Source organism: Podarcis gaigeae (assembly GCF_964106915.1).
Source record: "Podarcis gaigeae genome assembly, chromosome: 6".
Lineage (NCBI taxonomy): Eukaryota > Metazoa > Chordata > Lepidosauria > Squamata > Lacertidae > Podarcis > Podarcis gaigeae.
Genome location: NC_139682.1, coordinates 65758542 through 65782704, shown reverse-complemented (window position 1 = coordinate 65782704; position 24163 = coordinate 65758542). Strand labels below are relative to the sequence as shown.

At 40.4% G+C, this 24163-nt stretch overlaps 1 protein-coding gene and 1 long non-coding RNA gene across 3 annotated transcripts in view; one reads left to right on the top strand and one right to left on the bottom strand.

The window, feature by feature from the left end:
- Positions 1 to 4650: 4650 nt before the first annotated feature.
- Positions 4651 to 24163, bottom strand: part of ST6GALNAC5 (ST6 N-acetylgalactosaminide alpha-2,6-sialyltransferase 5) — a 139784-nt gene continuing 120271 nt past the window's right edge. For both annotated transcript variants that reach the window (XM_083743103.1, XM_083743104.1), the window contains exons 4-6: positions 19344 to 19753; positions 12812 to 12919; positions 4651 to 6296 (exon numbers count right to left, since the gene is read on the bottom strand). In XM_083743103.1, coding sequence (XP_083599229.1) covers positions 6065 to 6296; positions 12812 to 12919; positions 19344 to 19753 — 750 coding nt within the window. In that variant the 3' untranslated portion in view covers positions 4651 to 6064. The remainder of the gene's footprint in view (positions 6297 to 12811; positions 12920 to 19343; positions 19754 to 24163) is intronic.
- On the top strand, positions 5889 to 15737 carry LOC310846494. Its single transcript, XR_014565340.1, has 4 exons — positions 5889 to 6027; positions 7005 to 7069; positions 14640 to 14773; positions 15081 to 15737. It is a non-coding gene; the product is annotated as an uncharacterized lncRNA (long non-coding RNA).

The following is a 24163-nucleotide window of genomic DNA, read 5'->3' as shown; positions in this document are numbered from 1 at the left end:
CAGAGAATGGAAAGCAATTGGATTGTAACATCCACAATCTTTTCCTTTTTTGGTGCTTGCAGTGTCCAGCAGCTTATTATTGAACACATCTAATATTCTTGTGAGCACACTCCAATGAAGTATATAGCATTCAAGGTCTGAAGGACTCCAGTGTTGGTGAAATCTTTTGCAACCAAACTGGGGTACTGGATGTGTACAGCAGTGTGTGTTGACACTACTATAGCAGCAGAGGCACTGTTGCTAGATGCATCACAACTATGCAAAGTTATCATGGAACACGGAATGGGCTGTAAGTAGCTTATGGGGCCAAAACATTACATTTCAGAACAGTCCAATGAGGGCTGCGCATGCTTAGTGGCCACAGAGTACAAAATGGGGGGGGGGGAGAAGGGGTGGAATGGAGTACCATAGGATATGGCTAGAACCTTGAACAATCTGTCTATTACAGTCAACTGACCAAAGTATAAAATACAAAATCACAGCCTCACTAGAACCAGTTTATTAACACTGACAAGTGAATAATGAATGATCATAGCATGTATGAGAGATAAAGCATTCAGATATTTTGCTGCCTGTTCAGTAACAGATTTATTAGTCCCCTCAAGGAAGGTCCTAAAAAATACCCTTTTTGATCAACCAGGAACACTCTTCATAAGAGGCTAAAGAATGTTTTCTCCAAGCCATTGCTAAAATCTACAGTAGAAGAAAAGGTGAAAGGCCATTTCGATTTCTGCAGCTATCCTGGAAGGGAACCTTGGGAAATCTACGATCTTCTTACAAGGTAAAGCAATAAAACTGCTCTTCTATTTAGAAATGGCATACATTTGTCAGAGGCAGACTAAGGCCAAGTAACAGTGTTGTACATGGCCCATTAGCTGATGCGTGTAACTCTGGGACTTCCACATCTTCTATTTTCTGTGTAGCCATATATTTGACTTGCACTAGGTCCAAGGGGAGCAGATAAGGAGGCAAACCAGCAACACAAATTATTCCCATTGACATACTTCAATATAGACCCCAAAGAGTCTCACAGCATCTGACATGCCTGAGACATTGGAGAGACAGTGAAGATTCAGAGCCAGTAATGCATGGTATATCTATGCCAAGCTGCTTAATATGCTATGTCTGACTTCCAGATTAAGAGCAGTGCTAGCAACACATTTGATTGTGCCCAGTATAGGTCTAAGAGAGGAGGACAGAGTTCCTTTCAAAGAAAATCTAAGGCCAGGAAACGGAGGCCCTGTACAAAATAGGGTTCACACTTTTTACAGTGCACACCTGTGTGGCTTAAAGCTCTTTTTGCATTGGGGCTGCTTAAGTTTACCCAGCACGAAAAGAGCTTTTACGCTCTTAGCGTTGTTTGCTCAGTGCCCTGGTTCTTTGAGTGTTAGGGGCGCTCTCACGAGACTTCCAACAATCTGACTTCCCCGATTTGCCTGCACATAGTTGAAATCACACAAATTAAGTCTGTGTAAAATGCGGCATACTGTACAAGGCCAAGGCAAATAGATTCTTCTGTTCTCCAGCCTTTCTGAGAACAGTTTTTGCAGTTCCTTTCTTATAGGTGTTGGGTGTGATTATGAGTTTCTAGGAATGGTAATTACAGTAGCAATGACAATAATATCCCTGCAGAGACACACTATAGTGACCTGTTTTTTTAAAAAAACTCCACTTCTCAAAGCTTTTATTTTTATCTTTGTTGTACTTTTGCGTAAGTGTAGAAACTAATAGAGGTGCTTTCAAGGTTATGCTGAAAAGGCTGTAGCATCCCAGGCTCTCTATTTAGGGAAGCCTTGGTATTTGTGTTAACGACACAAACACTAATGGAGTCTAAAGTACAAGCAGGTATGGAATTAAGTGTTTTTTCATCCAGCATTCAATCCACCTTCCTCTTTTCTGTTAGCAGCCACACACAATAACAAAAATCTATAAAAACTGTGGCAAATACATTGTGCAAGTGTGAATGTTCTCTGCAGAAACAAGAGACATTCCCATGCTTTTAAAGGAAATGGTATCTGGGCTGCTGATAGCATCCGAGTCACAACTTGGGAGACAGGGCTTAGGTTTTGTAATGTGCAAAAGGAGAGAAGGCATCACTACCTTGTCTGGTTTGTAGGTTATGCCCCTCCCCAAAATTATACTACTTTTGCCAACCTAAAATCTCCCCCCCCCCCACTCCAGTGTGCCATGGGACAACAGTCTGATGAAGATGGGAGTATAGACTATATAATGTACTGCACTCGGTCCTAGCCTATAGATCAGGGTTAGTCAACATGATGGCCTCCAGCTACGGTTGGATTGCAGCCCTCATCAGTGCCATTTCATATGGCTAGTGGTCAGGGATGGTAGGAATTGGGAGTTCATCAACATCTGGAAGGCATATAGAAGCTGCAGGTCAGGCACCAAAACAACAACCTACTTTCCTCCCTCCCTTTCCCAATGATCCCTCTTTCCTGTGCAACTATTTCTTAAAGAAGCAGTTCCACGATAACAGATATGCTTAGAAAAGACAGATGGTTCCAGACATATTTATTCTGCCAAGTTTTAAATGAATTGTCATTTTCTTCTCATGCTGCTTGTAAGTTTGTTTTTTTAAATGTGATTCTTAGTTTTTATTAGTGTTTATTGTAAAGCTGCATCTTTATGGTTGTGAATCACCTTGGGGATGAAAAGGCCATGCAGTTTATTTAAAATTATCTATACATCAAATAATAATAATAATAATAATAATAATAATAATAATAATAATAATAAGAAGAAGAAGAAGAAGAAGAAGAAGCACTCTCCCAAAGTGATGACTTGAATTTTCAAGGGTAGATTCCTGCTTCCGGAATTTTGTTTTACAAATACAGGACTGCATTCCCCTGTATATAGTGTGGCTTGTCAAACATTGTTCTTATACTCAGCCCTAGCTAACACTGCTAACTCCATTCTTTCTCTTGGAGAAGCATGGGCTGTCAAAGTCAAGAGTTCATAACCTGAAAGTAATCTATCTATGCTTCAAGCTTGAGCTTGTTCTTTCTGCAAGTTTTGGCTCCTTGTGAATACTTCTACATGATTTCCCCCTTCTTTCATTTTTATATATGCTCCTTCTAAATATCAACTAATCTGAAAGCTCCTTATTCTGCCACATCAGTTTCTTTACATGCCTTCCATTTTTATTTCTTGTTGGCATCGTTTGCAATTGTACCTTCAACATACCACCTTTAAGAAATGCCCATCCATCTTGAACTTAAGTATTTCTGACCATGGGATCTCTCACCCACTAGAAATTGTCAGCTAGGTTTTGGAGGAATTTGTTGGACCTTACATTGTTAGCAGTTTGCATTCCAGTAGATACCAGGGTAGTCAAAGCACCCAATGACTGCTATATATCTCCTATTTTAATGTTTGGTAATCTGCTGTAGGAAGGCATCATCTAAGTCTTCAGTCTGGCTTGGAGGTCTATAGCATTTTTTACCCAAATGCCTTCCATGCCCCAAGTCAAAGTTGTACACATTCTTTACGTATAATGTTTGGTCTATTCCTTTTGAATAGGTGATAGCCCTCAGTTATTACATTCCACTCACAAGTCTTATCACACCAGGTTTCAGTAAGCCCTAGCCAGTTATTTGCTATCTTAATAGTTGAAGTTCATCTTCTTTGTTTCCCATGCTCTGTGTAGTGTATAGTATAGTATAGTATAGTATAGTATAGTATAGTATAGTATAGTATAGTACAGTATAGTGACAGCTAAACCATGAGGCATTCCCTCCAGCTGCTTCTTGTTTCTTTCCTGCATTTTAGAAGTTTCCTATACATCAGTTAAGTATCCCCAGTATTTGGTTCCCCATGTCCTCTGATTATCTCCCTCCCCCTCAGAATTCAGTTTAAAGCAAACTCATTCTTGCCAGCTACAGTGAGGTACAATCCATCTCTTGTAAGAAGTCCTCCATGGAAGTTGGGGACCAAATCTTTCCCAATGATACCATTTGCACAGCCTGTTTTTATCTTTCAGTATTTTCTTCCTGGGCTATGACCTTCAAAAGGCAGGAGTGATGAAATAACCACATCTGCCCCCAGGGTTCTTCAACTTCCTACACAGAATCTCACAGCCCCTTGCAATATGTTGAAGGATTTCTGGCAGTATCATTTCTACTCACATATGGCTCAGCCCCAACTTCATTTTCAGTAGTCAGAAGCAGCTGCATGCAAGAGAGACAATTCCCCTCAATATACCCAAGGTCACAGAGTGGTCTGTTCCTCTATGGCACCTGGAGGACCTGGAACTTGATGGTATACACTAGGGTTCAGTACTGCATCCTCTCTCTCTCTCTCCCCCCCCCCCCCATGCTGTAAGAATAGGGAATCATACAGCAAGACTCACTTGATCCCTACAGATTCTGAAGTTCAGCTCAAATAGAAAGAGAAATTTCAAATCCCCCCTAGGCACGGCTCCTGTGTATTATGGTTTTCAGTGCTGAGCAATTTAAAATAACCTGACCCCTTGATGGCAACCTAACTCTATTTTTAGTGCCTGTGATGTGAAAGGATTTCATCATTTGAACTACTGGTGTATGGCAGTGTGCAATAGGTCAAGTAATTCTCGGCAATTCCTTTGAAGAAGTGATTTGACTTTGAGCATTTGTGAGGTGAAAGGACAAATAACACTGAAAATGAAATCCTCTTTATTCATCAGCCAGGTATAATCCCACAAAAGCAAAATGTGCAAGTATCAACATACAGAACTATTAGTGCCATTCAGTCTGATTTGAAAGAATTTCATATTGTCCAGTGCATCTCAAAAAAACCCGGCACCTTTTATTCGAGTTGAGTCAGGACCAATACTAGATCCACATAGAATTCGTTGGACTCAATCACTGAACCATGCAGTCTGCTTAGCACACCTCAAAACTTACATGAAGTTGGTTGACGAGGTGGAAACTTCCTCTGTGTTCACCTGCCTTCCCTCAGCTGCTACTTAGTTATACACAAACCCTGTATTTACAAAGGTCTGGGCTCTGCTATGCCCAGAGAAGGATGCAGTCGGCCTTTGTTGGTTCCATTACTGCCCCCATGTCGGCCTGTATAGCTTGTCATCATCATAACAATGATTTCTGTAAAACGCTTTTATAAATTTGAAAAAAACAAACTAAGCAATTGCTCACAGATCATGTGCAAAAACAACACACCAACACCTGCACGTTAGTGGCTCAGCTTGCTTAGAACACCTTTTGGTCAGGTAGGCTGAGGGCAGCACAAGGCCAGACTGCTGTGATACTATGGAAAGTGAGTTGCTAGAAATACGAAAAGACTAAAAACAATGACTGAGAGATGGAAAGTCCCTAAACTGGTCCTCTGCATTTCTCTTTATTTGTGTGTGTGATGCCGCATACTGTAATTTTGGGCACCCGCCTCTGCTAGAGCTTCACCTAAAGATGTGCTTGCTGTCAAATGGCTTGATGCTGGAACAGAGCCCAAGGGTAAAAAAAGAAATAAATAAATAAAGCACATAGCTTCCAGATCAAATATTAATTACATGCTAGATAGAATCATCTTATATTTCAAAGAGAAAATGTATAAACAAGAAGCTGGGCCTTAAACCAGCAGCAGTATATAAATCCTCAGTTTTGGAGGGATTATGAAAGATAAATAACCATATCATTGTGAAATAGAAAAATACTGGATTGCATTAAAAAACCTCCACTAAGTAAGTAACTGTTAAATGTCACTATGAAAACCCAGCGGCAACGTGCCTTAAAAACATAAAGAATTAAACATCTCTTGAATTATTCTTATTATACCACAGGTTTCTTCATCCTTTTCCTCCTCTTTTTAACAAATCACATACACATATGTGAGGCTGATGGACAGAAGTTAAAATGTTCAATTTAGATACAACTGGATACCAAATGTCCATTTTAGGTACTCCTTTGCAATAACTTCCTGAATATTGTAGCAGTTTTTATCCGCAAACCCTGTTAACCTTTCTTTTTTCCAGGTTGGCTTGCTCTGTTACAATGTTCAGTTCCCCTGAAGCCTGATACAGTAAGTGATTGTGATTACAACTTTGTGCGTTCATTCCTTAGAATACCATTTTAATCTTAGCATGAGTTATAGGAAGTGATTCTGGTTTCCAGTCTGGCTGAAAAAAGTGAATATTGAATGTCCGGGCCCAATTCTCAAACACTCGTTTTTCTGTGATAAAACGATGATGACTCCCCTTTCTTCCCCGTTCATGTGAAATGTACATTGTACATTCATCAGGTCCTACAGGTTCGTAATAATGATAAGGTACTGAAGGATGATTAGGAACCCTGCAGAAGGAAAGAGAAAATAGATTGAAAGCACAGGTGTACAATTGAAAAGAGATGCTATCATTAATAAACTGATAGGTCAAAATCCTCCTCCTTCTTTTGGTCCCAGCTCATTGCTGAATTTTGAACATTTTTTAAAAATAGTATTTTAAGTAGTGTTTAAATTATTTTCCTGAATCTTACTAAAATATTGCTACTCTAAAAGAAGGCATTTGAGTGTGCTGAAAGAATTCACAACATTGTTACACTGAGTATGTGAAAGCTTGATGCTTGAAATAGATATATGTTTAGCTTAGATTTTGAGAAAGAACCTGCAGAGGCATTCAGAGGAACAGGCTGCCAAATGGAAAGCCGACTCCAGCCCTTTGATTCTGCAACTCAAACGCATGAAAGTCCTTCCAGCATGGCACATAGGATAAAAGTGCATTTCACTGTAGCCCTAGCTGTGGGATGTCAATGGCCATTGTCATGTGATTTTTAATGGGAATAGAAGTTGTTTACAAATAAAATTTAATTTAGCAGTAGTCATTTTATTATTTTTGTATGTGAACATTAAAACAGGTAACTGTTCTAGGGAAGAAAAAGAAACATAACCTCCATCCCATGCTATCCTGCGGGGTGTGTATAATTTAGGGCACAGCATTTAGAAGGTCTGCCCAAATAATTTTAGCCATGAATTGGTTCAAATGCATTTCCTCTCTGTGTCAGCTGTAGGTTCTTGGAAGAAAAGTGCCTGCATTTAATTCCAGCACCATTTCAACAAAGAAGAAATAGTGAGTGACCAGTGGTGCCCCGCAAGACGAATGCCTCGCTAAACGAAAAACCCGCAAGACGAAAGGGTTTTCCGATTTTTAGCGGCTTCGCAAGACGAATTTCCCTATGGGCTTGCTTCACAAGACGAAAGCCCATAGGGAAATCTCCGGGGACAGCGGGGAAGCGCAGTGCACCTTCTTCTCTGTTCCCGGACCTGTCCTAAGGCTTGCGGTGGGAGGTCCGGGAACAGAGGACAAGGCGCGAAGGGCTTCTCCTCTGTTCCCGGGGCTTGCGGTGGGAGGAGGGTTTTTCCTCCCCACCGCCAACATTCAGAACAGCCTTCTGAATGTTGGCGGTGGGGAGGAAAGCCCTCCTCCCACCGCAAGCCTTCAGGACAGTTCCGGGAACAGAGGGGAAGGTGCGCAGCGCTTCTCCTCTGTTCCCGGACCTGTCTTGAAGACTTGCGGTGGGAGGAAGGTTTTCCTCCCCACCGCCAACATTCAGAAGGCTGTTCTGAAGGCTGGCGGTGGGAAGAAAAGCCCTTCTCCCCCGCCAGCCTTCAGAAGAGTTCCCGCCTAGGCTGCGGATAGCAGCCTGCTGCCCCGCGCGAGGGGCGCTCTTAAGCAGAGCGCCTCTCGCGCGGGGCAGCAGGCTGCTATCCGCAGCTTGGAGAGCCCTCTGGACCTCTTCTGAAGGTGGGCGGGGGGCAAAAGTCTTTGCTCTCCCCCCACCTGCCTTCAAAAGCCGTCCGGGAGCATTTTAAAATCGCCCCGGGACAGCGTTTCTTCGCTGTCCCGGACGGCTTTTGATGGCAGGCGGGGGGGAGCAAAGACGTTTGCCCCCCGCCGGCCTTCAGAAGAGGTCCAGGACCTCTTCTGAAGGCTGGTGGGGGGCAAAAGTCTTTGTCCCCCCTGCCTGCCTTCCCGGGGGCTTTTAAATCGCCCCGGGACAGCGGAGAATTCCTCCGCTGTCCCGGGGCGGTTTTAAAATGCTGGCGGGCAGCAGCGCTGGCGCCCGCCAGCATTTTAAGATCGCCCCGGACAGCGGAGAAGTCTCCGCTGTCCCGGGAAGGCAGGTGGGGGGAAGCAAAGACTTTCGCCCCCCCGCCGGCCTTCAGAAGAGGTCGGGGGACAGACTGTCCCCGGACCTGGTCTGAAGGCGGTTTCCATAGGAACGCATTGATTGATTTTCAATGCATTCCTATGGGAAACCGTGCTTCGCAAGACGAAAAACTCGCAAGACGAAAAGACTTGCGGAACGAATTAATTTCGTCTTGCGAGGCACCACTGTACTTGTTTGCTTTTCTCTCTGTGTTTTAAAGCCTGTGACTTTGGTAAAGTTTTCTCCACCTTACCGAAGTCGTGTCCAATTTAAGCAAACAAAAACAAGACAAAACAAAAACCAATCTGGTAGAATAAAATGTACAAGTGACCACAACAGAAGATTTGCTGGGCACCAGTTCCATATCTATCCTGCTACACACAGCAACTAAATGAGCTGCCTGCAGAGCAATGATTCTGGCCTGCTTTCCCTTTACAAAGGGTTCCTAAAATTGAATTAGTCATCTTTTAACATATAGGCGCACAGAATCCTTGGGAAGTTAGACTTCAGCATTTGGGCTGTTATGTTTTAAGCCAGGCACCCCCAACCTGTGGCCCTCCAGATGTTTTGGCCTACAACTCCCATGATCCCTAGCTAACAGGACTAGTGGTCATGGATGATGGGAATTGTAGTCCAAAACATCTGGAGGACCGAAGGTTGGGGATGCCTGTTTTAAGCTATGTTGTGAATGCAATACTGGAGGTGCTATTTGTAATTTTTGCTACAAACATACAGGTACACATTACCTGAGCAAAAAAGTACTGCATTACAACAGTTCTTTTCTGTTGGGGGAAATGTGACTTTCTCCACCTCCTTCCTTACAAAAAATCCTCTAAACCAGGATGAGTGACTAAACACCTTGCAATTATTAAAATAAGGAAGGGTGTTAAACCTAGATGTGAAGGTTTATAGAAAGTTGTGGGTCATTGTTTGGAAGGACTGCATGTTTGTGGAAACTTTGCTAGGGTTTTATCAGCCTGTTTTGAGAGGACTGGTAATGTCTTAAATTTCTGTTTTCTGTCTTGTTTCCAAGCGAGAAAAGATCCTTTCATTCGCTGTATTGGCACCCAGGTGCATCTTGTGGCTGTTGCATGTTGGCCGTGGGAAGGATGTATATTTTTTCAGGATTCTGTCAGGACTGGTCCATGTATTTGGAGTGTTCTCTGTGTGGTGCATGCCAACCACTCACAGGAGTACATTGCCCAGAGAACATAGGAAGCAGCCTTCTACAGCAGGCTTCCTTAACTTTGGCCCTCCAAATGTTTTTGGCCTACAACTCCCATGATCGCTGGCTAGCAGGGCCAGTGGCCAGGGAGGATGATCTAATAACTGTGATTTCTATGTTCTGCCTCCACTGTGGGAGGCAGTAGGCCAGTTGCAGAGAAGCATAAGTTTAGGAGAATGTTGTGGAGAAGCTTTTGAGCTTCCCATAGGCATCTGGTTGGCCACTGAGAGACTAGATGACTGGATTACATGAGCCGCTGGCCTGATCCTGCAGGGCTCCTCTTTGTGTTCTTGTGTATTGCCAATGGACACTCAAGTTGCGAACCTGATCCGTGCATGTTCGCAACCCGCAGCAGCGTGGGTTGCGATTCGACGCTTCGGCGCATGCGCAAAGCGCGATTTAGCACTTCACGCATGCACAACCGCCGAAACTTAGAAGTAACCCGTTCTGGTACTTCCGGGTTTTGGCGGTCCGCAACCCTAAAAAATGCAGCCTGAAGCGCCTGTAATCCGAAGTATGACTGTAGTAGGTTTCAAGGCAAGTGGGAATGTAGCAGTTAATATCTACAGTTGGACTCTTTTTTGCAGCATAACATGCAGCAGTACTGCACACATAAAAAAGGAATTCAGTTAACAGCACATGCAAAATAGACACAAAAGGCAATATTTATAAAGCTATACTGCTTTGATTTGTTATTACATAACACTTTAACTCTGCAAAGCAGTTCCTCATTTTGTTACTCGGCCACTCTCAGTATCATGTGTATTCTTAACATTGCTGCTTTCCATTTACATTCGTGTTTTTAATTCATTCTATCTAGCTTTCTTTCCATTACACAACAGTGGCTTTAATTTTATACAAATATTAAAAATTGCTTTTCTGAATGTATGAGCATTTTATAACTTACACAACTCCGCTGGAAAAATGTATGACTAGAACTTTATCTACAAAAGCCATACTTTGGAGTGAAAATGGGTATATGCATTCAATTATTTTAAAACGTGTCAATAATAGATTGAGAGATTCTGGATTAAATTAATGTAAGATTTTCATTTTAGTTTAACACGACAAAAAAATCAGTATATTAAAAGGTAAAATAATAATAATGCCCTAGTTTGATGCCATAAATGTGGATATAGATGTTCTGATCCAGAAAGCTTGAACTGTGGTTCTGTGCATGGATCACTCTTTGGATATGATCTCCAGTAGACAAGAGAGTTCTTTGCACATTTGTGAAACTGTAACGTGTGTGCAATTAATTTCTAGCAAGAAGATGTGCAGTGCTGTGTCACATGAATGGCGCTAAGCAAGTAGTTTGCCCTGTCAACTCTGCTATTACTAATAACCTATTCAGGAGGGCTACTGGAATTACTGTCACCCATCCATATCTAGCTGGTAATCTGCAACCAGATCCTATAAGGAAGGGCAGAGGTAGTAGGTGTTTTAAGAAATACAAAACCACCACTTCTTTGTCCTCTCTATCTTGGCATTTGTGTTGTATGCAAAATCACTTGCACTGGTGGGAACATCATGTATTGTGTTATACTGCACATTATAAGGAAAAAACCACTGAGTGATAGTTGAGCTAGAAATTACAAGAAGCACAAAACCGCTAAGAATTACATGTGGTATGATGGAGAAAAAGCAGATAAGAACAATGTTTGAGATGGAAGTAGCATGTGGATATCCTACAACAAAGGAATAAGTAAGTGATCTTCCAAATAAACAGAAAGCACTTTCACTATTTTATGCTTCTACATTGCTAGTTAGTGGAAATGGCCCTACTAGGAGATCTCGTCTGTACCACTGATCCACCCTCATCCATCTGAAAATGCAGAGCATTATGTAGACTGGGATCTCTCATGGTCTCTTGGGCCAGATGATTATTACTCCAGTCCCAAACACCTTCAAACTGAGTTTGGATAACTTTTAATGATTTTATCTCTCCAGTGTGAATAACCCAAATTAAGAATGATGTGCTAACTCCCACACTTTGCAATTAAATTTTCATGCTAGCAAATGAAATGCATGAGCAATTTATATGAGGAAGTTGATAGTCATCCTCATTTATTAATATATTATAGCAGATGCTGTTTTACTGCTCTGTGATACTGGACATTAATCAGTGCATTGTCAGAGTTAACGTGCTTATTAATATCACAGCTGGGAGACTTTATAAGGGGCTGTTTGTAAAATGCACTCTAGTTCTCTAAAATGGCATCATGCAATAGCCAGATATTCCATCAATAGTGCACAGAAATATAGCAGTGTTTACAGCAGCAGCGATGGGGAGAAGAAAAGGCAACTCAAGTGTCTCTTCCATTCAGCTGTCAGAACTTGCACAATGTTATTGCACTACTTCTGGGAGGAAGCAATCATGTTGCCTCAGTGGAGAAAATAAACCCTGAATCTTTATCATTAAACCACAAGTATACATTACAGACAAGCATACTAGTAAAAGATTTAGGATTTTATTTGTCTCTGCCTCTCCCAACCCAACAGCTTCTCATTTATTTCATTCACTAAGAGGGCAGGTAGGCATTCTCAGTGACTCAGGCCTCTGGAAGACAGTTCCAGAGCTGAGTATAACCAAAACTTTGAGAAGCATCTTAAAATACGTTTATTTAATCTGTCCCTGGCAATCAAGGTTAAGTCAGTGGAGAATGACAGTGATAATGCTGTCACCTTTGGGGTGACGTAGGGAATAGAAGTAAATGAAATCTTTAATTTTTATTTTAACATAATTCCTACCCAACAGAGCATCCTGAATGTTGATTATTCAGCAAGATCTGCTAAGGCTCAGCTCACACCAAATTCCTTCATGCATTTGGCAGATATGAGACAGAAGCCACATCTCTTCCACTCACAGAGGTTTGAGGGTGGGAATGGTGTGAGGTAGACTTCTCAAAATTTCTCTCTGCATGAATCTATCTCCCCAACCCCTGAATTGTTTCCTGGACACATGAAGTATTACCTAATTGCACAGCAATCCAAGTGAAGAGGTCATATGCAACTGACATCCCACTTTTTGTAAATGTGTGTGCATACACACACACTATTCACTCTGCTTCTTCACTAAGAAAAAATTGTTTGCAAAATCTTTTAAATTAATATTTCCCAGTGCTTTCCTCCTCTCCCCCCACCCCAAGATTAATTTCATGCCAGTTACAGCATTACGTTTAGCTGATAAATATTCAGAGCCTAAAAGAAACTAACAAGATGTGGATTAATTCTCTCTCACAGTACAAACAAAAACTTAATATTTTATGCTGTGTAATTAAATGCTGTTTGTTGTTTTCAGAACCCAATCATGGGACTGCTAATTAACGGCCTCAGGAAAATCATACACGTTTTATGGATAGTATAAAATAGACTCATATATTTATCCATAACACTGAATTTTGCAAGCTAATCATAAATCCAGATTAAAATTTACCTGCAGAAATCTGGTGACACCATGCCATAGACGTCTATCCTGTCACATAGTTCTAATGCGATGCTCATTGTAAACCAACCAGTGCTCAGCCAAGTGTTCGACTTCTTCCTGAAAGCAAAAACAATAAAGTTCCTAGGCTGACAAATAACACTTGTGACAGATGTTCACGATACGGCAGGTTTTTAAAGTTATATATTAAAAGGTTATAAACATTGGGCAGCCAATGTTTTTTATATATACTCCCCCACCACGCAATAAACTTATATCCTGGTTGCGAACAACTGTATTTGGTAATTGCATTTTTCATGTTAATAATGCAAAGAGAAGTATTATTTACCTTAGCGTTTTGTTGAATAATAGTCACCTTAAAACCCTATATTTGCATTATTCCTGCTGATTAACAGGAAGGAAAAATCTTCATAACTTCATCTAGTTAATCTAAGAGTTACTGGATGTACATACACATTTTAAGTCAGGGTGCAATATACGGCTCCTGCAACATAACAATCCCATTGCACTGCAGCGATGTTTCAAGGTAACTTGAGGCATTTATGTTTAAGTAACATAATAAACAATTCTGCTGCTGTGCAGTGATGTTATTCACCATGCTACTAATGCTACTAATGAAGCAACTATGTGGACAATGTTGCAACTGATACTTAAAACTGACAGCAGCAAATGGTACTAGAAAAGGAGCCCTACTCTACTTGACTAGCACAGGATGGCATTGTAGCAATATGGCTACATACTACCCTTCAAGCAATCACAGCTATACTGATCTTATGACCCCAGGATATTAGGAAAGCATCTTCCATGATGAGCTCCATTTGTAACAGGGTCTTGAGAACGTGTCCCACCTGTGTCAGACTCCCTAATCACCTTATGAGCAGCAAACATTTTCTTGGCTGCTGAACTGTGATTGCAATATATTTGACTACCAGTTCCACATAAACCTTATCAAAGCAAAAATGGTGGAAAAGAGCCACCTTGCGTGTGACAAATGCAAATCTTTGTTGTATTTGATGGCTTCTCCTCCCCTGTGATAAGTGCAGATACTCCTTAATTTGTTATTCCCATCAACTCTCAAGTGTATGTGTTTAAGACTGTGATGGTAAAACCAAATTTTAGCCCCAAACGTTTAAGCATTCTGAACATGCTTAATCCACAATGTTAGGGTTTTGTTTTCACGGCTACCAAATATCCTGCAGTTCTCACCAGGAAATCTCCGTGCCTCTGCTTTCAGAATACTGAATCAGGTGTGCTGTAATAACCTATCAAGATCAAGCTTTCACACTTCCTCTCAAAAAGGATACACTTATTCATAAGATTCTTCCCAGAGCAGATAGCATATTAATTGAAAGACTAATTTCCTAGCTTACAGAGCATCTACAAACTGTGAGGATTTTAAACTAGTGATTGAAGTTCTCAAGGGGAAGTCACATATGCCAAATTTTCTTACTGAAAGGAGTCCAAGGACCGATGTAAATGATTAGTACTACTTCAAATGTAAGAATGAGTAAGAAATCAGTATTGTATCTGTACTCTTTGTATCCATGTGAAAACACGACAGGGATGCGAGTCCTTGGACTCTGAGTTGTCTTGGATCTATTTATCATTGAAGTGCTAAGCTTGTGACTCAGATGTACTACCTTGGAGTGCAGGCGGGGGGGGGGGGGGAGAGGAAGAGCAATCATGTTAGTCCTTATCTGCAATTTAACTTGGTATATCCCAGACAGAGGCTTGCTTCCTCAGAAGGAAGTAGGCTCAGGTTAGTAGTCTGTCTGTCTCACAGGCATCATTTATTATATTCCTTACTCCTGAAATGTAGAATGAGGTGACTTTCATCATAAAACTCTGCATATGGAAAACTAACCAGGAAGAAAGCTAAGGTGAAGTGCTCCATAAGAAGACAACTCCTTATCAACCTTTTTAGCTAGTTAGAAGCAGCACTTACTTGAAAAGGTGCGTTTCAATGAGCTATTTTGTATTTTTTAAAAAAATCAGAAGAGCTAAAGAACTACTGCTAAACAGGCTTTTTAGTCAACAAAGACAGCTGAGAATAACTATTTTCCAGCTTCACATCACTATATAATGGGTTATAGACATTGTATATATTCCTCTAGATGTATGCACGATTGGGCCAACAGACCTCCATTACTGAAGAGCAAGGTTTCATTTGCCATCTGTTGACTATTTGCTTAACCCCTGATACTGACAAGCCTAAACCTGTCCTGACAAATTCCCTATAGCATGCAACCAACCAAACCAGAGCCAAGACTCCTCTAAAAATGACTCCATCAACATGAACATAGCAAACGCTGCTGCCACGACTGTGCCACTGCCACTCCAAACCCACCCTTACATAATACTGCTGGTCACACCACTGGGGCCATCTAGAAGAGTATTGTTTACCCTGACTGTCAGTGTTTTTCCAGGGTTTCAACAAAAGTTCTTTTCACACCTACCTGGAGATGCCAGGAATTAAACCAGCTGGACCTTTATTTTGTACTACACAAAGGAGTGTGAATCTCTATCTGCTATCTCAGATGACCTCATGCATCTGTTCCCCACACATTTCTGGTTAACACAGAAACACCTTATTAAACCATGGGGGGGGGGGGGAGGCAAAACACTAGACTCTTCATCAACACTGAAAATGTGTTAAATAGATTGATAAGGATCTGAACAAGTCCTTTAAATGTGTGAAGGTCTATAGACTTCATGTACATTGGTAGGTGTTGAACATTTGCAAAGATTTACACCACACCACCCCCTCACTTCAAAGAAAAAATGTTAGTTTGGGTAGCATACTGTAGGTGAAGGTGATGTTCTAGATTAATTCAACCAGAACCATGACCCACAACACTTTTTAAGTGTATGTTGGCCTGGATTCAGAAAAGTGATGTGCAAATATTTGTCCATGCTACATTATGGTATGCAGAGCAGAGTGGAAAACAACAGCAGCATACTATTCTGCTTGTTACTTATGGCAGAATTTATACTTTCACTAGCTAGAAAAAAGCAATATTAGCCACTGTGGGCTCTTACAAAAGGAACGGCAGGTGATGATTATTAATAAATCGTAATGGAAAATAATGGGTGAAAAGTCCAACAAGATAAAGAATGTAAATTTGGAAGGACCAGTTTTAAAATTGGTTTTATAGCATAAAAAACAAAGCAAAGGTTACACTGCTTTGTGCTTCTTTCTGAAAGAACTGAAAAAAGGTTCTTACAAAAGACTGTCTCCTGCTTTTACACCTACTACGTTGTAAAGAAAGAAAATGAAGACATGACATGTGCTTATTGAGGAAATCATATACTCTTTTATGTGATGAAGTAACACACTGTCCTGATAATTCTGTGGAGCATACTAAATTACAATTAAAGGCCTTTCTGCTCTATCAAAATCTCATTTATAATCTCTATGGAAATGCTCTTCCTGCAGTTATTTCATTTATGCTTCTTTTATCTAATTACTGTAATATTGGTTCTGAATCATATTTTCTTAATGGACTTTTATTCAATTATAAACTTATTCTCAAGTACAGTTAGTTCGTAATAGAAAAGTATATTGTACTTCAGCCTGTCATTTGCTGTCCCATTTAATGGCTGTTATTTTCTAAATGTTTTTAATAGGGCATAATGCATCAGTCTTTTCAATCACAGTTCTAAAGATTATTATAGAAACTGAGGCGTCAGCTATTGTACCTATGTAGTCTGATATTTACAATTTATTGTGGCAACCTGGTGCTTGTTAAAACCTTTCCAAAATGAACCTATATTAATTAGGGTAGTATGTCACTCACAATAGCTTTTCTTCTCCCAATTTCCTTTTAACTCAACCTTTCTTTATTAGGCAGTAATTCTAGAGTCCTAGTTTCAATATAGTTAAGTGTTGTCCTGTGTATGTCAACTCCAGCTCAAATTCAGACTTTCTTAGTTGAACACATTTTGGATACTTCTACATCTAGGTTCAGGCCTGGTTTGGGGACTGAAATAGCCTTGGTGTTTACTTATGCCAGGAGCCGTACAAGGGGAATGCATCCCTATTGGTTCTGCTGGACCACTTGGTAGCATTCAACATTTAGTTGCTCACAGTATACTAGTATAGGGCACTAAATGGTTAGAATTTCCCAGAACATGGTGCTGAAGGAGTATTGCTTTAGCCCCTTGTTCTGTAAGGCCTTCAGGGCACAGTTTTACCCCTTGCACATTTAAAATCTACGTGAAGCCCCTAGCTGGGGTCATTTGGGGTTGTGTGCCATTAATATGCTAATGTGTTCCCCTGCTTTATTTCTCATTTTCAACTGAAACCAAGGGAGCTAGGCAGCCATTGCCTGAATACAGTGATAGACTGGATGTAGACTAAAAGCTGAGGCTCAATCCAGGCAAGACAGAGGTACTAATTAGGCTGACTTTGAATATGCTAGTTTGCTCTGAGACGGGGGCGTTTTAGGTACAATATTGAAGGCATTCACCTATCCACCTGAGGTCTAACACTAACAGAGCTTTTATGCCAACTAAGTTTGCCTCCAGGCCAACACTTAGACAGGAATAAGATGGGGGGCACCTGGCTTGCCAGTAGAACATGTGAAAAGGACCAAGCAGACGACAAGCTTAAGGAGTGTGATGCAGCAGCAGAAAGAAAGCTAATGCTATTCTAGGCAGCATCAACAGAAGTATAGTGGAAGTAATAGTCAAGGGAAGTAATAGTCCTACTTTATGCCTTGGCCAGGACACATCTGAAAATTGTGTTCAGTTCTGAGCACCACAATTTAAGGAGGATATTGACAAGCTGGAACGTGTGCAGAAGAGGGCGACCCGGGCGATAAAGGGTATGGAAGCCAAGACTTATGAGGAAGAAGTTGAGGGAGTTGGGTATGTGGAGACTGAGAGGAGATATGATAGCCATCTTCAAATATCTAAAGGGCTGTCACATGGAAGATAGAGGTAGCTTGTTTTTTTCCCTACTCCTGAGGCCAGTGGCTTCAAGTTACAAGAAAATAGATTCTAACTAAACATCAGGAAGAACTTTCTGAACAGCTGTTTGACAGAAGAACTGACTGTCCTTCCTTTGAGGTTTTTAAGCTGAGGTTGGATGGCCATCTGTCATGTATGATTCAAGTTGAGATTCCTGCATTGCAGGGGGTTGGACTAGATGAGCCTTGGAGTCCCTACCTACTCTACAAATCTATGATTCTATTATATAATGCAATATCCAATAAGAATTGGGAGAGAGAGCCTAGAGCTTCAGTGCCGCTAACTTGCTCCTAGACATATTTTCTCCAGTAGTCTCTTTGTTTCCACAGATCTAACTTATGGTGCTCACTAGCATACCCTACTTAGTGATCTACAAAATTCAGACCCTCCCATGGTGATTCACACTTTAAATAAAAATATTAAAAACAATTTAAAGCAGAAGATATAAAGTCATAAAACCATCCAACATAATACCACAGATTCAGAGCAACAACATTTACATGACAGGCCAACAACCTCATTCACATAAAAGCTGCTCAGAACAGCAAAACTTGAAGGTCCAGGATTTTCAAAAGGATAGGAAGGTGTGTTCACTTTTAAAATGAAGAACTTTTCCAAGCATACAGCAGCTTGGGATATGAAAATCATATTTTCCCTTTGCAATGTGCCTCAAAAGACTTCCATTGCGGATAACGGTATTTTGAAATGGAAAGTGCAGATAACTTTATTAGATAGATTTACTTCTTTCTAAAGTGAGCTCTTAATTTATACATAAATGCATTAAGTGGTTCTTATGCTGTCATTATGTTTTTACTATGTAATGAGTAAATAACTAATAAAAATAAATGCATCTTTTGAAGGAGGGGGTGATATCATTTCCAGCCCTATCTAGAGAAACATATTCGTCACCTATTTTTTTAAAAAAATGATTTGAAGATCTGTTTGCAAGCCATAAATAGGCTCATAAAGAGCTAAGTATCATAATAACTTGGCCTTTCAAAGATGGAAGTATAAGAAGGCACACTTTAGAGGCACCTAATGTATGAATAATGTGTATTTGTTTTACAAGAAGCTTTACAGCTGCAATGTTCCAAGAATGCTTATATTCAATAAGTAGCCATTATAATTCACAGAATGGCAGCATAGGCTCCATAAAGCAAAACCCATCAATTCTGATTTTTCAAAACCAGTAAAAATCTGCTTTCAGGTATATTACCTAAAGTGAGATTTAAATTCAGCATCGATGTTCTTTCTGTGCTACTCTGCAGTTCTGTTTGCTGACAGTATTTGGCACACACTGGTTTTTAGTATCAAAAACTGATGGGAAAATAAATTATTTGATTGCATGTTTGTTGCTTATGCTGCAAAAGCCAAGCATTATTATTTGATGCATAAAATGAAATAATGCAACAGGTTATTGGAAGCTAAGGGAAGGCAAGCACATTCTGTAGTGTGATCCCATTGATGAACTTATGATCGACAGACCTGACATTCTACTAAAACAATGGCAGTGGCTCTCCAATATATTCTCATGCAGTTGCTTCTTTCTTACCTGTCTTTTCCAGTTTCCCGCTTGAAGAGATCATCAATTTGAAGCATCTTGTGCCGGGATATCATGTATACTTTTAACTGAGGTAGTATCTGATTCATCAGTTGCAGATTGTTATAAATTAATCCTTTTCCATCTCTCCTCATGTTGCTGCCTGGACCCCAGAAGATAAATACAGTCCCTTGGCTCATATTTAACAGTTCATGACGATTTCGCAAAATTCTCTGCATACTGGAGTGAGCTATGACTCGCAAACTCGTCTTGTTTCCAACATCTTTTACAAATCCCCGTGTGGGCGCATCGTTCATTCGTATTACACACTCTGTCTGGTCAATCTTCTTCCCTTGTTGGCTTCGCAAGAGGTGTCCAGAGCTTGTTACTAGGGCACAGCTTGCACAGTGCATTTTCAAAGGCTGCGGGGAAAGAAAGGTCTCAGTATACAATATACACCCAAATCCTCCGAGAGGTAAAGAAAATGAGAGGAAGCTTGAGAAAGAGAAACGACTGAATACAAATGGTAGGCTTCCAATATAATTATGCAGAGTGAGCCCTTCCCTTCGTCTTGAGTAGACACATAGCTTGGCAGATATAGCTTTTATATTGCTATCCTTACTGCTTGAAGTTGTTGTTTTCTGGGGGCTTACGAGAAATCATTGTTCTAGCACTAATCCAGTTTATTTCCCTCACCATACTGGTTTTCCTCCTACAGCCACACACACAAAACCCCCCTGACATTTAGAAAAATCCAGGGTGATCAAAAATGGGCATGGGTGTTTTTATGTGCAATGTTCCACATTTAGTAGTGCAGCGTTCAGGATCTGTGATTGACAATGTTTTCTGCAGGTTCAAGTTGCAGCATCTCCCCCCCCCCCCCCGGTCTGGTCATCTTGTTTGACAGGAGACCTTCCACTTATCAGTATAATAGTGGATATTGAGGTAGAAGCCTTAGTTTCCAGCTAATCCTTTCCTAATCATCATGCCCATAATGACAACCAGCACCTCCAGTTAGAATTTGAGAAGAATAACCAGTTTGTCCAATGTTCAGTATGGTGAACGCAATAATTTCCTACTGTCTGATCTGGAGAATGTAGTGGGGAAATGCACTTCAGGAACAAAAAAATCAGAAAATGGGTGTAAATTTCAATATAGTTAAAAAAGGTGCAAATCCATTTCCCTACTGAGCAGATAATCGGCAATCATCTTAAATTACACAGTGCAAATTAAGATTAAACCTTAGGACTCAACTCACTATGAAGGAACAGTTTAGTAATCATAGAACTTCCTTCTTTGGATTTTTTTTCCAGAAAAAAGGAGGAAGGATCTATTAGGAATGGCTGACCTAAAAGGGGAACATTCTTCACATACAAAAACAGTGCCTACATCTTTCAGCAGCATTTCAGGCAACTAATGCACTGCCCTCACTCTGAGCTAGCTTTGTTTGCAGCCTCTGTGACGCTGTAATACAGGCTATGTATCATTGCAGTTTCATCATATTCCCAGTGATCCCGAACTTAAAAATAAAGGATTGGGATTCACCTAAGGAGCCCCATCAGCAAAAGCGAAGTACACACAAGGACTTCTGCTCGTGCAACAGGGCTTCCCTCCTACACAACTAGCTCATAGGGGGTGTCTGTCAAGAGAGCTGGACCATTTCATTTGGCAAGCTGAAATGCTTGTGCTGATTGAATGTTTGACATAGAACATTGAATTCCTCCCTTAGAAACAAAGAGAGCAAATAAGGTGTGTGTGTGTGTGAGAGAGAGAGAGAGAGAGAGAAAGGGGGGGGAGGAGGGAGAGTTTAAGGAAATACATAACACGTGAAAGCACAGCCCTGGGTATGAAATATTGTGACTCAAGTCAGGAGCTAGGTGATTCATTAGGCAGTTTTTCTGTATATAACTGCATCTGGAAGCTGGTATACAAAAATGGAATGCATTCACATATTTTCTTCCAATGTTAAATGAGTTCCCAAAGCTCTGAAGTATCGGTTAGTCTCATCTACAGCAGCAGGGACAGAAGAAATGTCAAAAAGCATATAAAGTATTCTGAGTTATTATGTCCAATTGCCTTGGAGTAAGTGGTGCCAATAAAATAGCAATAACTTGTCAACTGTGATGTTACATTTTACTGCAGGACATGAGAATATGTAGCAAGTATTTAATCCTTCAGGGAAGAGTAGTCCTTGCACTGTAGTTAAGAATGCTACTGTGTTTCTAATACTGTCCTAGATTTAGCTCTGTTTTTTATTGTACCACCTGGCTATTTTGGTGAGCTAGATCATGGCCATAATTGTACAATTCTTTTGCAATAAACTAGAAGTGTTTAGATAAAGTTTCCCTTTTCTAAATCAGGAGTATTAAAATAAGCCCATTATCTATAGGTCCAATGGGACATTTTGTTTTCTGTATCAGTTGATTAAGGTCAGATTCAACCGCTTTTAAAGCTAAAATACTATACACACATACCTAGGAGTAAGCTTCACTAAACTCATTAGCACTTACATTTGGATACACATGCATATAATTTTACAGTAGCTTCTAATGATTAGCTTTTTACAGTAGCTTCTAATGATTTCAATGAGAGATATTTAAACACATGCTTAAACCTCTGACATTTTATTCATAGAGGCTTAAAAAGGCTTAAGTAAAAGTAAAACCCCTAGGTGGTTGTCACCAATGGAAGCCAAGGCGGTGAAAAAATTAAACATGGAACCTAACTGGCCAAAATATTGTGAAATCCTAGAACAAGATGGTGAAAAGTTTAAACTCCAGAGTCATGAGAAGCTAAAGTTTAAAGTTCGAGATTGGTTACATTACTACCAGATAAATGAGACATTTAAGCAGGACAGGAAATTAGGATTTCAGAAGGAGAGGTCAAAGTTAGAAACAGAACTGCTAGAACCCAATACTGAGAATCTATCTAGAATGTATAACTTGCTGTTGAAATGGAATACACAGGAGGAAACGGTTAAATCAGCTATGATTAAATGGGCACAGGATATCGGTCATGACATTATGTTTGCTGACTGGGAACAGTTATGGACCACCGGCATTAAGTTTACGGCATGTAGTGCCTTAAAAGAGAACATAATGAAAATGATCTATAGGTGGTACATGACCCCAGTCAAGCTTGCAAAAATCTACCATTTGCCCAATAATAAATGTTGGAAATGTAATGAGTCTGAAGGTACCTTCTATCATCTTTGGTGGACCTGCCCAAAGATCAAAGCCTTTTGGGAAATGATCTATAATGAAATTAAAAAAGTCCTTAAGTGGACATTTATAAAGAAACCGGAGGCTTTTCTCTTGGGCATGGTCGGCCAGTTGGTGCCAAGGAAGGATAGGACTTTTTTTATGTATGCGACCACAGCAGCAAGGATCCTGTTGGCAAAGTATTGGAAGATGCAAGAACTACCTACTCTGGAAGAATGGCAGACAAAGGTGATCGACTTTATGGGACTGGCAGAGATGACCGGCAGAATCCGTGACCAGGGGAAAGAGACAGTGGAAGAGGACTGGAAAAAATTTAAAATATATCTTTAAAATTGTTGTAAAATTGAGGACTGACAAGATGTCTAGGGGTAAGAAATAGAGAATTACAGCTGTAAACATTAACATTAAGGAAATTTAAAGAAAACTACTAGAGAAATTGACTGAAGGGTTGCTAAAGAGTTGTAAAACAAGGATGCAGTGAAAGGGAGGTATGGGGAAGTCATGTTTTAAATGTTTTTTATATGTTCTTGTTTTGTGTTTTGTTTGTCTTTTTGTTAAAAAACCAATAAAAATTATTATAAAAAAAGGGCTTAAGTTTTGATTTGGATGAACTTCACCATTACATTTGGTTTTCTTGGAAGTGTGTATGCAGTTTTAACCAAGCCTCTTCAAAGCCAGCCTAGACTGCCACCCCAAAAATTGAGTTCTTACCAAATGGTAAGTAGAATTTGAGTTCTTGCCAAACAGTCTTCTGCAGCTTTCCTAAAAGAGGCATTTCATAGAATCACAGAGTTGAAAGGGGCCACAAGGATCATCTAGTCCAACCCCCTGCAATGCAAGGGTCTTTTGCCCAACGTGGGACTTGAATCCACAACCCTGAGATTATGAGTCACGTGCTCTCTACCAACAGAACTATTTAGCTAGTATTTGATTTAAAGGATATTTCTTAAAACATGCCATTGATAATTCATCAAGATCAAACCTCCCAACTTTTACATCCCTTCTACTGGATGTAAATGTAAACAATAATCCAGTTGAATTAGGCATGCTGAAGTCCAATGAAATCAACAAGCCTCTTGAAAGTATTTAACTGTGCCTTATTGGACTGGCCCAGATCTTCACAGACCCTACATATCTTACAGTACAAAATAATATCCTGGCATATTGGTGAACAGAAATAGTGTTACTGTTTTTACAAGAAGTCAACACAGCTCAAGGTAGAGGGAAATCTGAAAGAGAGAGTTGTCTAGTTTGGCAGATGAGAGAGAAGAGACAGAGCCCTTCAAACAAAGGTCTAAAATTAAGGTGAGAAGAGTATTCCCACTGGATCTCCATACTTAATAGGAACAGAGGAAGCTGCCTTTTATTGATTGAGTCAGACCATTGGTCTGTCTACACTGAATTGTAGTGAGTGGCTTTCCGGGATTTCAGAAAGGGATCTCTCCTATCCATAATCCTCCACCTGGGGTTGAGCCTAGGACTTTCTGCATGCAAAGTAGATACCCTACCCACTGAGCTATGGCCCTTCCTCAAAGGCCTAGTTTGTAGTCCAAGGAAGCACCCCTCCTTGACATCTGAAGGGCCACAGTTTTACCTAGAGCTCCAAAAAAA